General features: G+C 40.5%; 1 protein-coding gene across 1 annotated transcript; it reads left to right on the top strand.

Annotated features, from left to right (window-relative positions):
- Positions 1 to 7,141: 7,141 nt before the first annotated feature.
- Positions 7,142 to 7,973, top strand: LOC148035591 (uncharacterized). The gene is made up of 5 exons (XM_087678825.1): positions 7,142 to 7,176; positions 7,265 to 7,402; positions 7,486 to 7,576; positions 7,667 to 7,768; positions 7,861 to 7,973. The coding sequence occupies exons 1-5, from the start codon at positions 7,142 to 7,144 to the stop codon at positions 7,945 to 7,947; spliced, it is 453 nt and encodes a 150-aa protein (XP_087534951.1). The 3' UTR covers positions 7,948 to 7,973.
- The last annotated feature ends 14,523 nt before the right edge of the window (positions 7,974 to 22,496 follow it).

Genomic DNA, 22,496 nt, shown 5'->3' with positions numbered 1-22,496 from the left:
AGTTCCCCCTCTCATAGTGGGTTGCACTAGTTGAGAGTTTAGGGCCAGTGGATCAAAGTAAGGGCCAAGTGTAGGAGCCATGGGGCCCACGGCCATGGAGAGCACGCGCACTCTCTCTCTCTCTCTCGGCCCCCAGGGCAGGGCAGCGGGACCCCAGAGCAGGGCGACAGGCCAAGGCCCCCAGGCTGGTGTGCACGTAAAGCACGGTGATAGGGTGGAATTGTCAAAGCAAGGCCACAGCACCTACCTGGTGGTGCTTGCAAGACAACGCTTGCAGTTGGTCCTCTCTCTCTCTCTCTCTCGCTTAAGCAGGTTAGGGCATGAGCAGACAACCAGTGCACTAACCCTTCTCCAACCCCTGTCCCTCGCCCCTCTCCCCCCATGTTACGGAGCCTTCCCTCTCCCTCATAACTCACAAGCATCCAGTTGAGGGTTTAAGGCAAGGCATGACAGCTAGGCAATGCTGCAATGAGGCCAAGACACTGTGGCAACCTGCGCTGAGAGGAGAGCAGCAGGGCAATCAAGTAGAGATGATAGTTTTGGCCTGGGCGACAGCGACCAAGAGTGAGAGCAAGGAGCGAAGCAAGGAGGATGTTAAAGTGGCAGCAATGAGAGAGAGAGAGAGAGAGGTGGTGGTGGGAGGACACACAGGTCGGAGGACGGCATAGGAGAAGGTAGATGACACGATAAGTCGGGTGCGAGAGAGAGAGAGAGAATAAAAATCAAATTAAGAGAGGCAGGCACTAGCAAAGCGCTCTCTCTCTCTCTCTCTCTCTCTCTCTCTCTCTCTCTAGGTTGTACAGTTGGTCTCATTGCTGCATTGCCCCAAAAATCCTAATGTGCCCTCACTAAAACGAGAGAGAGAGAGAGAGAGGAGGCATTGGGCAACGGAGTATGCTAGGTAGTTGTTGGTGGTGGGCATGTAGTTAGTGGACTTCTAAACTAGGGGCCGCACACAAAGAGAGAGAGAGAGAGAGTGTGTACGTGCACATAGTGGAATGTGCTTGGTGGTGGTGCCTCAGCACTATCTCCCATGGGGTCTTTATGACCTCGGGGAATTGGGATCAACGGCTCCTCTTGACCCCGAAAAAAGGCACGCATCTGAGCCGCAGAGCTCTCAAGAAGGGATGAGACGCCGAGCTCCCAGGGCATGAGACGCAGAGCTCTCAGGGAGGGATGAAGCCGCAGAGCTCCCAGCTCGGGATGAGACGCAGGAAAAGCTCTCAAGGAGGGATGAGACGCCGAGCTCCCAGGGTAAGCCACAGAGCTCTCAGGGAGGGATGAGACACAGAGCTCCGAGGGTATGAGAGAGAGAGAGCTTACGAGAACGGAAAACGGTGCAAATGTGCAGATGAAGACGCATCTGGGACTTCGCATGCTCCCAGGGCTTGATATCACCCTGTTCGTTGGCGGCGGCACATTTTGCGGGGTCCCTTTCAATTATAAGGAGTTAAGGCGTCTCCAGTTCGCATGCGCAGACACGTATCAGACGGCCAATCAACGGCGGCACTTTTCCGGCTAGTCTAGTTTATGATTTGGGCAGGATGACCAAAGGAGGATGGGTTTAATCTCCCACGGGATCGACGTCTGCTCACGTTGATCCCCCTCCTCACGACCACGGCGCAGACGTCGATCCAGAGTCCCACGGGGTCATTATCCAGAGTCCCACGGGGTCATTATGACCTCGGGGAGTTGGGATCAACGGCTCACGTTGATCCCCCTCCTCACGACCACGGCACAGACGTCGATCCCGTGGGAGATTAAACCCATCCTCCTTTGGTCATCCCGCCCAAATCATAAATTAGACCAGCCGGAAAAGTGCCGCCGTTGATTGGCCGTCTGATACGTGTCTGCGCATGCGAACTGGAGACGCCTTAACTCCTTATAATTGGAAGGGGCCCCGCAGAATGTGCCGTCGCCAGCGAACAAGGTGATATCAAGCCCTGGGAGCATGCAAAGTCCCAGATGCGTCTTCATCTACACATTTGCACCGTCTTCCGTTCTCGTGAGCTCTCTCTCTCTCATACCCTCGGAGCTCTGCGTCTCATCCCTCCCTGAGAGCTCTGCGGCTTACCCTGGGAACTCGGCGTCTCATCCCTCCTTGAGAGCTTTTCCTGCGTCTCATCCCGAGCTGGGAGCTCTGCGACTTCATCCCTCCCTGAGAGCTCTGCGTCTCATGTCCTGGGAGCTCGGCGTCTCATCCCTCCCCGAGAGCTCTGCGGCTTCATCCCACTCAGCTCTGCGACTTCATCCCAACTCGGCAGCTTCATCCCTCCTAGCTCGGCGGCTTCATTCCAACTCGGCGGTGCATACCAGAGTAGCGTGCGCCACCCACAGAGCTCGGCGTCTTAGTCTTCTCAAAGTGCGCATCCCATGCCCATTCGGATGCATGCTGGTCTTCATCCACATTAGCATCTCCCAAGTCGGCGTTTTTGTCTCGGTGAGACAGTTCGGCATCTCCAGTTTTGTATGCGCCTCCGTCTTCATCCCTCCCACAGTCGGCTTCATCCCAACTCCGTCTTCATCAGCACATTAGGCCGACGGCCTCAGCCTGCAACGTTGATCCCAACACAGGAGGCTGCAGCGTGACCGTGACTCGGGAGGCTGCAGTGTGACCGTGACTCAAGAGGCTGTAACATCTCAGAAGGCCCAAGCGTCTTCATCAGCGTGATGCGTGTGTGGGAGGCACTATCTCCCGTCTCAGGCTCAATCCTTTTGTAAAATTTCACAATAATCTCATAATAATGCTCTCTTTGGATGCAAGCATATTGATGTTGGAAGAGTTTGTTGATTAGGTCTCTATGTTGCTTACGTCGCAATCATTTTGCAATTAAAATATGTGCTCCGTCAGATCCAAGTTTCCGGCTAAGTGTGATAATCATGCATGCATTTCCTATAAGCTTTTATATTCGATTGATATATAATGTTATACTGTGGCTAACATATATATGAACCCAATAAATGAATGTGAGAATAACAAAGGGAGTTACAACTCTATTTATGTCACTAAGCTTACAATCATCACTTAGCATTCAACCTCTTTTAAACCATGCCACTTTGTGGAGAATGGGTCCCGCAAAAAATTTAAGGTAACCAAAAAGGAAAGGTAAATCAAATTCAAGTTTCTAAGATAGACTATGATGCATGTGCAAATTGTGAAAGTGGTTTTGGGCTCAAGCTTTGAGGAGGTCACAACTACATGTTTTCATAATTTAATTATTCAAGCACTACTTTCCTTTTTGTTTTTCTAAGAAAATTAATGGTCTTAGAGTTAGTTAAGTAGCTATTGGTACACCACAATAAAATAGTTCTACTTCTCTAAAGTTTGGGCAAGAGAGAATACCCTTGCCAATTACATGTGGTTGTAGAACCTCAATCTTGGTTCCAACCACATTAATGAGACTATCCTTGATGTAGTTGCAAGCCCACCAATCATCACTTTTAGCTTTTTCCATGCCCCAAAATCTACTTAATGGTCAAATTTGGCAATTAATACATGTGCAAAGCACAGATCTACCTATAGATCATCTATATAGGTCAAATTTGGCAAGTATTGGGAATTGTATGAATGTGTTGAGTCTCAATCCTTCGCAAAAATCATTGATTGGAATCCTATAAGAAGCCCAATAACCATGTTACAATGTCAAAATATATATTATTGCACTAGGAATAATAAGGCAAGGCACTAGTACTTGGAAGTGTTGTAGTGAGGTGATAGCTTGGTGAAGAATTGTAACATTAGAGGTTTCTGACCTACTATTGATAGCCTACCAATTTTTTGAATAGAGCTTTTTTATTGTTACTAAATTGAACACATCTAATCATTAGATTGGATGTGGCATCCACCATTGGTCATAAATCATGACATATTCTATATTTGGTCTTTCATCAAGCATGTCCACAAAAGTAAGCCATGCTACTCATTTTTTGAAGAGCATGTTGATTATTTTGCTAATCTAGGATGGAGCTCACAATATTCGGGAGGCATTATGGATTACTCATTTCTTGTTGTCACGTACTTTTCATGATGGATTACTTTATGAATTCTGTTATGTTTCATGTTTTATATGATGGTTATGAGTAGTTATGGACTACTCACTTTTTGTTGTAACGTACTTGCCATGGATTAGGTGACATGGATTTTTTTATGGATTATCCAATGGTTATCAACTTCTCACTTTTTGTTGTTTTGTGACATGGATTATCCAATGGTTATGAGTAGGTGCGCACGTTTTTACCTCTGGCAAATGGCTCCACGCACTCGCAGCCATCCTTCGTCGGATGTCCATTCGCGAAAAAATACCAGAGTAAGATGCCCTTTTTAATATTTGTTTAGGGTTTTCTTGACGTTCATTATTGATTTCTCACATATTGTGTAGTTCCGTTTCTTTTTTTTTAGGTTGCATCATCTCCTCGACGTACTCGTAGAGGGGTTCGGACGGCAGGCGCGTCTCAGACATCCATCGAAAGAGAAGTGCCGAGCTACTCTCAGGTAAGTGTTTATCCTACTTTCGGTTTTGTTAGTAAGCATACTCCTAAGATGTGATACTTATAAATAGAATGTCACTTTACATAGGAAAACCCACCATACATGGAGATCACACTAGCTAATGGGTCTCTTGCCCATCAGTGCCGTGTTGATATTCTTTGTCCGAAAAGACATGTCAACATAAAGAGACGGGCAAGGATGATACAACATTTGAAGGATGAGCATGGTATCCATTATGATATTCCATGTCGAAAGACCGGCCGTCCCATAGGCGCACAGCATGCTCGTCATCCTGTTGGTGCTTGGCACCGCCAAGCAGAGGCTCGGTTCTCTAACCTTGAGCGAAAGTTGAGTTTGGCTTGAAGTAAGTACGAGAAGACTCAGTATGCGAGAGCGAGCTCATTAATGGACTTACTCGAAGATGCTGAGCGTACCATGGAGAGGCAGGAGTATGTGGAGGCATTTGTGAATAGACAAATGGGCAAATATGACTCCAAAAGAGATGAGCGTGCGGGGAACTCAGAGTCGAATAGCGGATGGCTACCAAAAACATGTAAGTCTCTTACCTGACATTGTTTATTCTTCTATAGTGTCATATGCAAATGCAATTTTATTACCTTGGCCTTGAGTTTATCATTTTTTTAATATGTATATTCACTCACAAGTTGCCTTCCTTAGAAACGACCTCGCACACGAGAGTATGGGGATGTGCCTCATATTGATGATGAGGGCCAAGTCCTAGACCACCATGCGGAGTTGCAAACAGTGGAGCGTAACTTTCAGATGGAAATGGATAGCTTATTGCGGGCTGGTCCTCCATCCACTGGCGATGTTATGGACTTTCAGGTTAGTTTATCACAATTTTGTGGCTTTTGGTTATGGTTATGGTTCAGGTTAGTTTATGGACATTGTGTAGTTAGGATTATGGTTATGGTTATGTTTATGGTTATTGTTTATGGTTATTGTATAGTTTATGGGCATTGTGTAGTTATGATTATGGTTATGGTTATTGTTTATGCTTATGGTTCTGGTTATGGCATTGTTTGTTGTGTAGTTTATGGGCATTGTGTAGTTAGGATTATGGTTATGGTTATTGTTTAAGGTTATGGTTATGGCATTGTTTATGGTTATGGTTATGTTTATGGCTATGGGCATTGTGTAGTTTATGGGCATTGTGTAGTTAGGATTATGGTTATGGTTATTGTTTATGCTTATGGTTATGGCATTGTTTGTTGTGTAGTTATGTTTATGGCTATGGCATTGTTTGTTGTGTAGTTTATGGGCATTGTGTAGTTAGGATTATGGTTATGGTTATTGTTTATGGTTAAGGTTATGGCATTGTTTATGGTTATGGTTATGTTTATGGCTATGGGCATTGTGTAGTTTATGGGCATTGTGTAGTTAGGATTACGGTTATGGTTATTGTTTATGCTAATGGTTATGGCATTGTTTGTTGAGTAGTTTATGGGCATTGTGTAGTTAGGATTATGGTTATGGTTATTGTTTATGGGCAAGGTTATGGCATTGTTTATGGTTATGGTTATGTTTATGGCTATGGGCATTGTGTAGTTTATGGGCATTGTGTAGTTAGGATTATGGTTATGGTTATTGTTTATGCTTATGGTTATGACATTGTTTATGGTTATGGTTATGTTTATGGCTATGGGCATTGTTTGTTGTGTAGTTTATGGGCATTGTGTAGTTAGGTATATGGTTATGGTTATTGTTTATGCTTATGTTTATGGCATTGTTTATGGTTATGGTTATGTTTATGGCTATGTTTGTTGTGTAGTTTATGGGCATTATGTAGTTAGGATTATGGTTATGGTTATTGTTTATGGGCAAGGTTATGGCATTGTTTATGGTTATGGTTATGTTTATGGCTATGGGCATTGTGTAGTTTATGGGCATTGTGTAGTTAGGATTATGGTTATGGTTATTGTTTATGCTTATGGTTATGACATTGTTTATGGTTATGGTTATGGCATTGTAGGGCGAGGGGAGTAAGCGCTTCACATCGCTCCTCCTATCACCTCGACCCACCCCTATCACCATCTCCTCCCCTCTTGAGTATCCAAGCGACGCTCCCCATTGCATATTCACAATTGGATGCAATTCGGTTGACACCAAGGTGAATGGCTCTCCTGTCAAGATGAAGGGGCAAAAAAGTGCCACCTCAAGGTGCGTTCTTATTAATTGTAATGCTTTCATTGTGTTGTATTTCTTGTATTTGTGATTGGTTGCATTGTGTGTGGTTGTTTTTTGGTATTATTTTAGGTTAGAGACTTTCGCAAATATCGAGTTCGTGTCTCTATGCTCAAAACTCTGTGTGGATGTCGACCGGGCTTTCTTGGATGCATTGCGGTGCGTGGAGGAGGCATCCACCCGTACTATGGATTTGTTCGCCATGTAAGTTTGCTAAACTAGTTATAGCTCTCTTGGTTGTTGCCTGATGATTAGGACTAGGGGTTTTGTTATTCTACTGAACTAATTTGTGCTTTTATTCATAGTTGGATGGAGTATTTGATGCCAAGAGAGCACGTCCATGATGTATGCTTTGTGGATAGTCTGTGGTTTCCATACATCAATATGGTTGAGCCACAAGACGATAGTGTTTCGTTGAGGAATTACTTTGATAGCTGCGATCCCACGATGTCCACATTTATCTTTCTTCCCGTGCTTGTGAGGTTTGTAGTCCCTTTATGCATACTTATTGTAAATGCTTCATCATAGCCCTTTGATGCACTAGTTTTAATAGCATTCTTTGATGTGTAGGTCACATTGGTGTCTTTTTGTGGTCTTCAACCCTTTGCTAAGAAGGGTTGAAAAATTACCTAGTGATCAGGGAGCCATTCTATGCCTTGACTCCTTGGAATGCACTGATTTCACGGCATGTCTACCTTATGTGCACAGGTATCCTAACATTCTATATGCATCCATGCTTTACGTTGTGTCACATATGTATTATGTTCATCTCTTTTGTGTCTATGTTTCAGGGCCGTCTTTGCATTATCGAGGCTTTGTACTGACCCAATGTGCGCAAAGTTTCTATCGGACGTGGAGAAAATGAAGGTCATCCACATTAAGGTATGTCACTATAGTGTTAAAGTAATGATGTCACTTAGAGATGTAACATAGGGAAGTTAACATAAAGATGACTATAATCCCTTTTCACAGGCCCCTCAACAAACAAATGCAGTGGATTGTGGATTCTATGTGATGGCTTTCATAAGACTACTCATCGAGGGTGGCGTGGTTGGGAAACCAACCAAAAACTGGGTAAGCCTATACTGGTATAATTGCTTTTGCTATGCGACTTTGAATGGTCTAGTGTGCATACGTCAATCCATAATCAACTTTTTGTATTGCAGTTAACTAGAAAATGGTTCAATGCCACCTACGTTACAACTTTGAAGGAGGACCTTTACCAGTGGGCACTTGGAGTGTTGGAGAGGTGATCTTGTGTGGATTTACTTGGTTTGTGACATTTACTTGGTTTGTGGCAGTCATGGACTTATGGTCTCACTTATGGTCATATACTTGGTTTGCGGCAGACATGTACTCACTTGTCAATGTCTTTTGGATATTGATGTAATGATGCATATACAAGGTTTCAATTGTATTGTTTTTTTATGTAAAGGTTTCTTTTATGTCAAGTATTTTTATGCCAAGGTAATGCTTTCATGCTATGGTTTGGGGTGTAGTACGTATTGTTTTTTTATGTCAAGGTAATACTTTTGTTACGTTATGGTTTATTACGTCATGGTTCATGCAAGGTTCATGCAAGGTTATGGTTTATTACGTCATGGTTGTGTAGTCACTAATGATTCAATGTTACTAATCTCACGATTTAATGTTACTAGTCTCACGATGAAGTCACTAATCTCGTATTACAAATCTCTAAATCATAGCTTATCATTATTGAGTCCTCATGTGGTTCAAGGATTTCATTGCACCATAGTACTTTGTTACATTATTCCATAGGATTGTTATGTTTAGAAATCAGTAATTGATCTTATCTCTCTCTCTCTCAAATTGACCTTTGAAACATGAATTGAACTCATGCATCTTTTGGAATGGACCCATGCATTTGCATTATAAGAAAATTGGATGTAGCTTCTTCTTGCTTTATCACATCAGTCAATTTGTTAAAGTGTTACATAGCTTCAACTTGCTTTATCACACACATGAATAATATAATGTTACATAGCTTCAACTTGCTTTATCACATGTGTCAACTATGCTTCCCAACAATGCACCCATCATTACTAACTTAGGCTATCAATATTTGTGCAACTCTTTAAATATGAAAGCATGTCACATTTGGATTACATGAACATGTAGTGATAAGAAATAACCTATTGGATGTGTTGCCAAATATACACACTAATTTCTAAATAATAAAATTAGATAATTATCCAATACGACATAACCATAAAATCCAAGACACCACCATAAAATCCAAGACACCACCATAAAAACTAGCAAATTCCTGCAAATAGAGCAAGATAAAATCTAGGAGAACGTTATCCACTAGATGGACAATCATGTGTACACTACAAACATTCGGAACCTAGATGCCAAGACTTCTGTGATCGTGGACCCATCAGGAAACGAGAGAGAAAATTGACGCTCCTCATTCTCACTGTTGTAGGTGCAATACAAAATACGACAAGTGCCAATGTAAGACTCACCATACAATCGCACCGCCTTGCCGATCAAGATAGAATCCACTGGACGAGGAGCATACCGCAAGGATAGAGCGAGCAGTGCATGGCAAGTATTGCATGAATACACTACGAGAGGGCCCACCAAAATTGTTTTGGTGCCGCAATGAGGGCAATATATCCGCGGTTTTGGGCTAAACCTTACACGACCCCTCCCTCGTTGATGCTTGCGCCTTAACACGCCTGTAATAGATGGACGCTTGGGTTGTGATGAGGACTCCCCCCTCTCATTTGGAAGATGAAGATGATCCTTGCCATGCCCTAGGCGCGTCTGTGTGACATTTTCCTGGATCTGATAGATCCCGCCCTTTTTAGGCATGTCAATCTCCTGTGGTGTGAACATGTGAACAAGAGACTCTTTAGCACTTTCCAGTTGGTGCATACAAGCATCCATCTGTGCCGCTGTGTAGGATGGAATCCCATCCTCGATCCTTTGAAGGAGGCCTCTAAAGTCTGCGATGGAGGACACGAGTTCCCCTTCCTGCACGCCACCATCGGAAGCTGATCTCTCCAATCCTGTGATTTCATCGCCACCTGGTCTTTCCTTTATGTCATCAAAGGCATCCGCACTATCGATGATGGGGAGAACCTCATGAAGGTGAGGAAAATAGCTCTTCAAGATGAGCCTCAAACCATGAAGATGTTTACAGTCAGTCGACCAATCAGGGCAATCATAGTAGTTTGATTGTACACTTACATGATACCATTTTGCATGTTGGGTTGTGCTCGCTATTTTAAACAACATGGTCCCCTCGTTATTGACTTGAAGAGAGGAGGGATCTTGCTCATACCGCTGAAGAATCTTCTCCCCTGCTGCCAATCTAGCCGTATGACTCTTGCTTGACCCATAGACTTTGAAGCGCTCAGAATCAGCTGGCATAAAAAACATGTATAAGACAACAATGCGTTTCAAGGAAAGGTCAAATGTGCAAATAGAAAGGAAATTGACCACATTACCTATCTCTTGCTTTTGCTTGAAAAACTCCAAAGCCGATCCACCCATTCTAGAACCCGACGACGAGTCACCAACAAGGGCGTGCAGCAGATCCAAAATGGACATGTTGATCCTAGCATCAAGTAGAGTGTACTTGATATATTGCCAAAGTCTCTCAATGAGGTTGGTTGTGTCGACATTGCCATGTGGAAACATGCGACCAAACTTGGGCCATCTTGCACGCCAAATACAATCTTTCCCACACCATCCATTGGTAACGTATCGGACCACATTTGGATGAGCAGAATAATGATGAAGCAATTGCTCAAACATATCATCAAACTGCGACTCTGTAGGGCAATGCATAAGATTGGACAAAGAGGCATACACATGATCGCGCTCATCTGTAGGGACCTTGATTCATGCAAGAACATGTGAAGTACTCACTGTCAAGCTCATGGAATTCACAAAAAGGCAATGCTTAAAAGTAAAATGGTATTGAAAAGGTGTACCTGTGGCAAGAGATTTTCAACCCATGCTTTCTTTGTGTGGAACCAGCATAGAATAATATGGCATGCACGTTGACGTTTGTTGCCACCAAGGTAGTCAGTGGTCCAACAATGAGGGTCTTCCAGAACAACCTTCGAGAGTGCCTCCAGCTCTGGCTGGGACTTATCAATCACCAGGGCAGCAGGGCGAATATCTCCCATCCTAGAGAGGACTAGTCTCATGGTGATTTGCAAAGCCATAATCTCTTGGTTTGACCCATTGTCACTAGTGCATAGCATAAACCAAATAGGGATACCCACTCCATGTTGGTTTGGTAAAACCGCCGCATAAAGCGGAAGACCAAACACATTGGTCTTGAATGTGCTATCAATTGCCCAAGCATTGTTCTTTGAGAACCTCTTACTCATTTGCAACATCCATTCGTCCTGGACTATCAGTACGAATGGTTTGTCCTTATCCTCTATGGCATGAGGATTGTATGGTTGGCAATAGAGTACCTAAAAGACCATGTAGATGATAGTATCAAATAGATGTACTAATTTTCGTAGCTTATAAACATTTATGAGAATATGACAAATACCTTGTTTTGATCTCATAGACGGAGAGCCTCCAAATACATTGCCATCCAATCATCCTTCGAAAGTTTGCCTGCAGCAGGACGACACGTAGAACATTGATGCTCAAAGCAACCTAATATCATAGACAATGGCTTAGAAGGTAATATACCTTCAGTTCGAATTTGATATTATAGTGTCTGTACCTCCCTTGGTATCATGAAGAACCTATAAATGACAGGATCCAATGGAAAGGCATTTTTCAAATGAAACCGCTCCTTGCTAAGGCTCATCTTCGCGACGTGCCGAAATGTCCCAACGTCAAACAGGTCATCCTTGCAACAATCAATCACTGTTGGATGCACCGGCAAGTGATACAAGTCGGCACGAGATCCAGGTACATGACCCTCGTGTGGTCCATGGACTCGTATAGTGACATCATGGAGATCGTCTTTGTACTCGATTTGCACCTTGAAAGGGCAACCACATTTCTTCAACGTTCGCAACCTGCGGATTTGGGAGCCTTTTCGAGTTGCTCTACCACTGCGATGACATGCATATTCCACTATTGTCTTCCCTAAACCATGCTTTTTGGTCGAGCGGACCTTGCCCAATCTAACATTGTGTTCAAGCATGATTTCTTGAAGCCTCCGCTCAACAAGAGATCTATCTACAGTAAGCTCCAAGATGGGTGCTGTTCTTTCTTGAACCTTCCCATGAACTAAAAATGGGCCTTTATAACCATGGGGCCTTGTGAACACCTTGCAAGTACACCCACTGATGAGATCTCTCACATACGCAAGAGGAATGCCATGCCTTCTCAAGTCAGTACACCACGTGGATTTGATGGAATCAATTGTGACATTGATACCCTCGTGAGAACCTGTAACCTTGTTTATGTGATTTTCAAGGAATATGCTCTCCCACTCCTCTATACATGCAATGCTCAATGATGGCTCCGATTTCAAGGCCAATGTAATGTGTCCATTGCCATTTCTACCAATGCAAAGTCCTTCTCTGATTCTTCTCCACTTCTTCAAGTCGCGCAACTCCCTCCTGTGGAGTTGCTTGAGCACCTCCAATGTGATGGCCTTCTGCCCGCTCAAATCACTGACCATCAAGCTGTAAGTCTCTCTATTAAAAGAGAAGTACTTCGATGAGGTATAGGTAGTTGGGCTTGGTGCATTGATAGTGATTTCTTGTGGTGCCGAATCATTGTCTCCACTTAAGAAATCAAGCATCTCAACCTCGTCGCTTGATGATCCATCTAATGTCTCTTCATCCATGTCGAGATCATCGATCTCAATGTCGCTTTCCATAATCCATGCGTGTTGACTACATACGTATATATCACCAAAACATCATTCCAATGTCACAATGCATCCAATGTAAATATGAGAGGAAGAAAGAGAGAGAGATATGCACCTTGTAGTGGAAGCCATGAGCAAGAAATCGCAATATGAACCTCAAACCTTTGTTCCAATGATCTCGTGAGCTTGTATGCGCTTGGAATATGGGCCTCCAACCTCCGTTCACTACAGCACACGAATGCGCCCTGCGTGCAGGATTTTCCTATGGGTAATACCGAGAGCTTTTCGGCTTTCAGTACCGGGTCCACACAGTTTACTTCAATGGCTGGGTTTACTTTAATGGCTGGGTTTACTTGTAGTCCACGATTCAAAAACTTGTATTAGAGATAGTGGGCCCCGCAGAATCTACTATCTTCTTACTACCAGCCCATGCAATCAATTTCAACGACGACTGGCGGTGCATTTATAGTCCTGGATGGGTTTACTTTTGCATGTGGCAGTGAACATCCCCGAATTTCGAGACGCTGTGCAGACCCAAGTTTTCGGCTGGTTGGGTTTTGTAAAGCTGGTTGGGTTTACTTCTGCATAAAGTAGCGGCTCAGATGCATGCCTTTTTTCGGGGTCAAGAGGAGCCGTTGATCCCAACTCCTCGAGGTCATAAAGACCCCGTGGGAGATAGTGCTGAGGGTGGGCAAGTAGTTGGTGGGCTTCCAAAATGGGAGAGAGAGAGAGAGAGAGAGAGAGAGAGAGAGAGAGAGAGAGAGAGAGAGAGAGAGAGAGAGAGAGAGAGAGAGAGAGAGAGAGAGAGAGAAGAGAAAAGAAGTGAGAGGAGAAAAGGAGGTAGAGAAAGAGAAGGAAACGAAGTGAGGAAAAAATGTGAGAGAGAGAGAGAAGTGAGAGGTGAAAAGGTGGTGGAGAGAGAGAGAGAGAGAGAGAGAGAGAGAGAGAGAGAGAGAGAGAGAGAGAGAGAGAGAGAGAGAGAGAGAGAGAGAGTGCACATTAACAAAGTGGAGAAAGAGAATTGAGGGAAGAGAGAAAACATAGCGGAGATATCAAGAGAGAAGGACAAAGAATACAACCAACTAGCAGTCTACTTTAGGAGAGCATGCGCAATGCTTGGAAGGGACCTTGTCTTCATTCAATGTATTCCCAACTCTCCTAGCTCCTTTGTGGTGGCATCTTGCCTAACATCAACCAAAACTCTATACCAACTTGAGTGCCTCCTCAATGGCTATCTCACATATTGGTCTTGCATACTAATTTGTCCCTATAGAAAATGCATGGTATGGATTTGCCAATGCACTTGAGACAAGCCTAACAACATGAGAGCTTATGGTTGCCTCTTCATGGTCACTACAATTATCTAGACAGATTCTCATCATAACATGCATCTTGGGGTCATCATACATGTACATGTGACATAAATTGGCTGTGAGGTCAAGATTGGGGTTTAGAGGCACGATATGCCCATTTGGAAGGACCTACATTTACATTACCTTAAGCCCCTATGAATTCCTAATCATGTGTCTGCAATACCTAACCCACCACTCTTTTGAGAGAGAGAGAGAGAGAGAATGTAGGCCCAATAACTTGGATTTCATGTCTCTGTAAGTTCTACTACCCCGTAATCCTAGGCTTAATACCACAAACCCCTTTATATATTCTAAAGCTTCAAATGTCTATCCCATTAAGCCCTAATGTCACCCTCACCCTTTTCTCAACAAATCAATGACATTGCCCTAATTCTCTAAGCCCATGCCCTCATAGTGAACCCTTTATAAAACCTAAGCCCATACTCGCCAAACCTCAAACACCCAACAAACCCTAACATGCATTCTAGAAACTCAAAACTTTCAATCTTGGGGGATGTGTGTGTGTGTGTGTGTGTGTGTGTGTGTGTGTGTGTGTGTGTGTGTGTGTGAAGAGAGAGTGTGTAAAAAGAAGTGAATTGAGAGAGTGAAAAGGAAGGGGGGAGAGAGAGAGTGTGTGTGTGTGTGTGCGCATGTGTGCGTGTGGCTAGAGAGAGGAAGAAAAGGACTCGCAACATCGCTTCACGGCAACTTCATGCAATAAGCATTCTTTTTGCATGCAAGGAATGCTAGTTTCTACAATTACATTCCAAGTCAATGACTTTTGTTTCTCGCTTCTATTTCTTAATGTTTGTAGCTAGTATTAAGAGTACAATAAAATAATCTTTTTGTAAATATGTATATTAGGGGAGTTTTGAGGTCTCGAAAATACATTGTAAGTAATTCTAAAGAGAGAAAATATTTTTAAAAATAAACTTATTTTTTAGATTTTTAAAAACTTTATATTTTAATAAGTAAATATATAAAAAATCATTAATGAGTTATTGTTGTGATATTCTCGTGGTCACATCAAGAGATCTCGAAAATGCCATATAAGCAATTCTAAAGAGAGAAAATATTTTAGAAAATAAAATTATTTTTTAGATTTTTAAAAACTTTTATATTTTAATAAGTAAATATATTAAATATCATTAATAAGTCATTGTTCTGATATTCTCATGGTCGCATCAAACCTAGAAATCTAGGCTGCCATAAAGACTTGGGTGAGTTACTTATAAATATATGTGTGCATCGCGTGGGTTCAAAATAAGGTATTTCTAAAATATCATTTTTATAATTTTTTTACATACAGAAGGGTGTAACATAAATGGGTTATTTACATATTGAATAGAAAATGGTTATGTTTTATTCAAAAAAATTCACAGATAAGGATCTGATCTACAAATAGGCCTTGAATGCACATGATATAGAGAATATACATATAGTAACTTTCCCAAGCGTAAGGGGGATAAAGGTTGTCACGATGAAGATCTTACTCATCCTCATTAAAGTGAAAACTAATATTCTATTTGAATTTTATTTAATATTTGATTACTGCCCTCTACTATTCTTACTCTTTTCTTTCCTTCCCCTCCTTACTAGTTTCTTCTTCGTTTTCCTTCTTGTTTCTAATTCACATAGTTTTTCAATTTAATCTTCTAATCACATACTTAGCTATGGATCAATCATCCAATTATCTATGTAACTCTAGTATAAAACCTCTCTATCATCTTCATATTGAGTTGGATAGTGAGTATGAACTAATAAGCAAGAGAACAAAAACCATTACTATTACAGAGTCTAAGAAACATATACTTAGGTTTGAAGGAAAGAAGAATCTTAATCTTTAGTTAGATAGCATGATACATCTTAAAGATCCTAGCAAAAATAACATTGTGCCTTTCTATAATAGCTCTTCATTGATGAGGTTCATTGGTGATGGTTATAATGGGTTTCTAGGTTATACACTTAACTTTGTTGCAGAAAATGATGTTCTCATATTAGAAAAACATCTTTTATCAAAACATAACAATGAGTTATCGTAGAAGCTAGAGGGTTGTCAAGAAAGAATTCATCCGTTGGAGAAACGCGTCAAATCTTGTCAATGAAATAAAACTATTTTAAGATTTTGAAATTGACAAAGGGCTCTTAAAAATATTGAGAAGTTCAAACAAGGAGGTGGTGGTTGTAGTAAAAGAATCCAATCAGTAAGGTACTTTTTTTTCATTAAAAATATTAAAATATAAAATTATTCATAATTAATTTTATTGATTTGTGATATTAATTTTATTTAAGTCTCTTCTTCAACCAAATACAAGTGAAAGAGATTCTTTAAAAGCATATTAGTTTTATTATTATCTTTTTCCTTCAATAATTTTAAAAGATATTTTGGAGAAGAAGAAATTTTAAAAGGCAAAGAAACAATGCTTGGAGTCATTTATAAAGGATCATCTCTTTGGATACTAAGTTAGTGCAGAACACAGTAGATGGTATTGATATCAATTAAGATGCTTATATGCAACTTTTCTAGCTTTTACAATCAAATATGAAGCAACGATAGGTACACAATTGCATACTTCCAAGGCCATTTATGGTTAGAACCATCACACAAAGAGTGAATAACAAAGTGATGGAGATTCGAGGTGAGCCTTTCCATATCAACGCTATCTTCAAGGGCAAGAAAAAGAAAGTTGTATTCAATGAATTTAATAATATTTTCATTGACTTGCACACCCTACAATGTTTAATAATCAAATTCTATAACTTGTCAATAGAAGAGGCACAAGGAGTGGCTAGATTTGTGGTTAAACTTGATGAAAGTGAGATTCTGAAATGCAAAAAATTAAATAGGATTTGTATTACCTTGATGAATAGAGCACTTTCATCAAGTCATTGCAATTAGTCAATGTCATTTAGCATTTAATCTGAAGACAACATTTGGTGGCTAGGAGTATTCAAAGTAGATATAGAGAATTTTGATATATTGTATTGGATTTTGCATCAAACACCAATACCTGATGTTATTAAGAGACAACATGCAGCAGAAGAGCTATTTGTTGAAGGATTTGGGAACTATAAGATTGAGAGACACATAGCTGGTGACTTAAAGACACTCAAATGCATGTACAATGTGTCAAAGGGAGCCAACTTCAGATCTCCTTGCCTATATTGCATGCCCCGAGCTATAGAGTTTAACTCAAGTAATTGGAATAGATCTCCCTCTAGGTACAAAAAAGATCCACAATTTTAGCTAGTGCTAGATATTCCTTTAGTGAATGCCCATATGTATACACTTCATGTGCTTTGCAAGATAATTGAAAAGCTTATTTATACTTATATAGGGTTTTCATGAGAGCTAAAGCTATTATCACCTAAAATAGATGCTATAGCACATATTGAAAAAGTCCAAATTGGTTTGCATAGTGGTAATATTGTTATTGAAGTAGATCTTCAAAATTCTAAGGATGGCAATTTTAGTCTCCAAAAAAGCCATCTATTGATGGAGTGAAGGCTAAAAGGTTCCTAGGCTTTCATGGGAGACTTGGCAAGATAAACTCTAGAAATGCTGACTCAATTATTAGATAAAATCAATGGGAGTCCTTACATAATGCAATTAAGGATCATGCTGATAATGAACAAGCTTGGAATAGAAAAGCCAATGTTTGAGAAACACTAGACAAAATATTCTTTTATTGTAATAAAACAAAATGAAATGATATGCTAGTTTTGCCTAAAATCTAATATTTTTGGACCATCCATACTATACACATTAACACTAGTGATTAATATGACTCATAACTCTCGTTCATGTTGTAACTTCTGTGAAGGGTGGCTATGGTCTTGTCAATCCGAGAAAAATATCGAATTACGACTCTCGATTTTTTAATATATTTTTAATTAAATAAAAATTGTTAGTTATTAATGTTAGTTAGTTTTTACTTTAGTTAGTAATCTTACTAACTTATTAATTGACTAACTAACTTTTCAACTAACTAACTAATTTTTAATTGCGTGGAAATATTACATAAATCTTATAAATTAAAGATTTATGCAAATAATCAAATATGTCTACGGCCTAATATAGCTAGCAGATAGGTAATGATCACAATCTTCATGCCATTACATGTTTTTGTGGATTTTTTTAATGATGAGGAGGTTCAAAAGAGAACATCAATGTTGATATGCAAATCAAAGATATGTATGGACTTCCTAGGTTAGAACTGGAATATAAAAAAAGTGTATGGGATTATGTCCAAAGTGGAACATAAATCTATTGTTTGCAAATATATTATTGCATCACAAAACTTTATTCTAATAACCTTATATTACATGAGATGGCCTTATGTGAATGGAAAGTTCATGGCAATTGATCAAGACTTACAAGATGATGTTGATATTCTTATGATGATATTGGAGGTTGAGTGTTATAAAATCTGAGATACACGCTCAAGTTTCTTATAAAAATATATATATGGCAAATATTATGTTGGCACAGAGGGAGAATAGATGAGAGAAAAGAAAGATGTAGAGAGAGAGGTAGAGAAATTGGCAACACACTAGGGATTGGAAGATGGGCCAGTTTCCCCCCTTGTGGAGTAATATTATTGACAAGGAGCAAGCTCCTCCGTTACACATAAGCCAGTTCTTACTTGTAGATCTTGGAAACAAGATCATGGTTTCTTGCACGATATACAACCAACTAACACTTGCACAACTTGGAAGTTGGCACCTTTTGATCCTTCTTAAGTCTCCTTCTCTCCTATACAATATGTGTAGGGCTCTCCTCTTGGCGCTTGATTTCAGCAAAGCTTCCGCAGCACTTGCACCTTCTCTTCTCCTCTTGGAACTTGATTTCAACAGGGCTTCCACAGTACTTGCACCTTCTCTTCTCCTCTTGGATACATGCAAAGTGATGCTTCCTTCTACCTCCCCCTTACACCTAAAGAGAGCCTCCTCTTTTATAGGCTTTCAAGAGCTTCTCTTCTTGGAGAGAGAGTCGAGTTGTTCTTCATACAAAATATGGTTGTTCCACTCTGCAGCACTAATTTCGAGATATCTCTTTGTGCATTGTTTGGATGAAAAAACTTCCAACACAAAAGTTGTAGATCTCGTTGTTTCCGATAACCTTCGTGGTTCATTTTTAGAGATCGTTTTTCTATGGCGAGATATTTTAAAAATGGATTTTCCAAAAAACTGCTTTTTAAACTGTACTCTTAACTTATGGTCCATGCAACCACTTTGAGTCATAGATAAGGAGAGTTCATTAGATTGCCTTGGGCCTCAACCTTAAGATTGAATTCTACACAAAATCTTGTGTCATTTTAGACCTTAGAAAGAGAAAATCACTTCTCTCCTCACTTCCAGAGAATCACGTTTCTCGTCTTTCTCTCGTCTTTCTTAGTGAGAGAATTCCCTCTCCTGTCTTTCTTAATGAAAGAAAAGACCTTAAACGTTGACTTGTAGGGGAGAGGATGACCCCAAATAAATGCAATGCTCATTACACACAAGTAAAACATTTCCAGGCATCCCTAGATGCACACATAAATACATAACACAATGGTAATGCACTTTCTCTTCTTAGCATCTTCATTTATGTGTAACTCCTTGGTTCTTGTATACACTCTTACACTTAGCAAACACTTCTTTCCCCCTTCATAACTTGTACTGCATGTACCAGATATCCCCGTCATAGTGCTTTGATCACCCCATTAAGTGATACGCTAGGAATACTGGTCTCTAAATGGTCTCATGACCATGCTAGATCATCATCAACACTTAAAGAAAAGTGAGTCATTAATTTATTGACGTGAATTTATTAAATAGAGAATGTGTAATAAGCAATCAATTTAGTTGTTATAAAATTTGAGATACACACTCGACTTTCTTATATACTTAAAATATATATGACGAATATTATATTGGCACAGAGGGAGAATAGATGAGAGAAAAGAAAGATGTAGAGAGATAGGTAGAGAAATTGGCAACACACTAGGGATTGGAAGATGGGCCAGTTTCCCCCCTTGTGGAGTAATATTATTGACAAGGAGCAAGCTCCTCCGTTACACATAAGCCAGTTCTTACTTGTAGATCTTGGAAACAAGATCATGGTTTCTTGCACGATATACAACCAACTAACACTTGCACAACTTGGAAGTTGGCACCTTTTGATCCTTCTTAAGTCTCCTTCTCTCCTATACAATATGTGTAGGGCTCTCCTCTTGGCGCTTGATTTCAGCAAAGCTTCCGCAGCACTTGCACCTTCTCTTCTCCTCTTGGAACTTGATTTCAACAGGGCTTCCACAGTACTTGCACCTTCTCTTCTCCTCTTGGATACATGCAAAGTGATGCTTCCTTCTACCTCCCCCTTACACCTAAAGAGAGCCTCCTCTTTTATAGGCTTTCAAGAGCTTCTCTTCTTGGAGAGAGAGTCGAGTTGTTCTTCATACAAAATATGGTTGTTCCACTCTGCAGCACTAATTTCGAGATATCTCTTTGTGCATTGTTTGGATGAAAAAACTTCCAACACAAAAGTTGTAGATCTCGTTGTTTCCGATAACCTTCGTGGTTCATTTTTAGAGATCGTTTTTCTATGGCGAGATATTTTAAAAATGGATTTTCCAAAAAACTGCTTTTTAAACTGTACTCTTAACTTATGGTCCATGCAACCACTTTGAGTCATAGATAAGGAGAGTTCATTAGATTGCCTTGGGCCTCAACCTTAAGATTGAATTCTACACAAAATCTTGTGTCATTTTAGACCTTAGAAAGAGAAAATCACTTCTCTCCTCACTTCCAGAGAATCACGTTTCTCGTCTTTCTCTCGTCTTTCTTAGTGAGAGAATTCCCTCTCCTGTCTTTCTTAATGAAAGAAAAGACCTTAAACGTTGACTTGTAGGGGAGAGGATGACCCCAAATAAATGCAATGCTCATTACACACAAGTAAAACATTTCCAGGCATCCCTAGATGCACACATAAATACATAACACAATGGTAATGCACTTTCTCTTCTTAGCATCTTCATTTATGTGTAACTCCTTGGTTCTTGTATACACTCTTACACTTAGCAAACACTTCTTTCCCCCTTCATAACTTGTACTGCATGTACCAGATATCCCCGTCATAGTGCTTTGATCACCCCATTAAGTGATACGCTAGGAATACTGGTCTCTAAATGGTCTCATGACCATGCTAGATCATCATCAACACTTAAAGAAAAGTGAGTCATTAATTTATTGACGTGAATTTATTAAATAGAGAATGTGTAATAAGCAATCAATTTAGTTGTTATAAAATTTGAGATACACACTCGACTTTCTTATATACTTAAAATATATATGACGAATATTATATTGGCACAGAGGGAGAATAGATGAGAGAAAAGAAAGATGTAGAGAGATAGGTAGAGAAATTGGCAACACACTAGGGATTGGAAGATGGGCCAGTTTCCCCCCTTGTGGAGTAATATTATTGACAAGGAGCAAGCTCCTCCGTTACACATAAGCCAGTTCTTACTTGTAGATCTTGGAAACAAGATCATGGTTTCTTGCACGATATACAACCAACTAACACTTGCACAACTTGGAAGTTGGCACCTTTTGATCCTTCTTAAGTCTCCTTCTCTCCTATACAATATGTGTAGGGCTCTCCTCTTGGCGCTTGATTTCAGCAAAGCTTCCGCAGCACTTGCACCTTCTCTTCTCCTCTTGGAACTTGATTTCAACAGGGCTTCCACAGTACTTGCACCTTCTCTTCTCCTCTTGGATACATGCAAAGTGATGCTTCCTTCTACCTCCCCCTTACACCTAAAGAGAGCCTCCTCTTTTATAGGCTTTCAAGAGCTTCTCTTCTTGGAGAGAGAGTCGAGTTGTTCTTCATACAAAATATGGTTGTTCCACTCTGTAGCACTAATTTTGAGATATCTCTTTGTGCGTTGTTTGGATGAAAAAACTTCCAACACAAAAGTTGTAGATCTCGATGTTTCCGATAAACCACGTGGTCCATTTTTAGAGATCTTTTTTCTATTGCGAGATATTTTAAAAATGGATTTTCAAAAAAACTGCTTTTTAAACTGTACTCTTAACTTATGGTCCATGCAACCACTTTGAATCATAGATAAGGAGAGCTCATTAGATTGCCTTGGGCCTCAACCTGTACTTTAAACTTATGGTCCATGCAACCACTTTGAGTCATAGATAAGGAGAGTTCATTAGATTGCCTTGGGCCTCAACCTTAAGATTGAATTCCACACAAAATCTTGTGTCATTTTAGACCTTAGAAAGAGAAAATCACTTCTCTCCTCAATTCCAAAGAATCATGTTCTCTCGTCTTTCTTAGTGAGAGAATTCCCTCTCTCGTCTTTCTTAATAAAAGTAAAGACCTTAAACCTTGACTTGTAGGGGAGAGGATGACCCCAAATGAATGCAATGCTCATTACACACAAGTAAAACATTCCTAGGAGTCCCTGGATGCACACATAAATACATAACACAATACTAATGCACTTCCTCTTCTTAGAACTCAATCCACCTTCATTTATGTGTAACTCCTTGGTTCGTGTACACTCTTACACTTGGCAGACACTTCTTTCCCCCTTCATAACTTGTACTGCCTATACCAGATATC

Source organism: Lygodium microphyllum, chromosome 5, assembly GCF_053477565.2.
Source record: "Lygodium microphyllum isolate KBCC chromosome 5, Lygodium_microphyllum_v1.1.10, whole genome shotgun sequence".
Lineage (NCBI taxonomy): Eukaryota > Viridiplantae > Streptophyta > Polypodiopsida > Schizaeales > Lygodiaceae > Lygodium > Lygodium microphyllum.
This window is presented reverse-complemented; position numbering and strand designations above follow the sequence as displayed.

What these genes read in the sequence shown, in the direction of transcription:
- LOC148035591 (XM_087678825.1), top strand. Translation starts at nt 7,142, where the DNA reads ATGTCCACATTTATCTTTCTTCCCGTGCTTGTGAG. An exon ending in TGTCTACCTTATGTGCACAG is followed by an intron (nt 7,403 to 7,485) that starts GTATCCTAACAT and finishes TCTATGTTTCAG; the next exon opens with GGCCGTCTTTGCATTATCGA. An exon ending in GGAAACCAACCAAAAACTGG is followed by an intron (nt 7,769 to 7,860) that starts GTAAGCCTATAC and finishes TTTGTATTGCAG; the next exon opens with TTAACTAGAAAATGGTTCAA.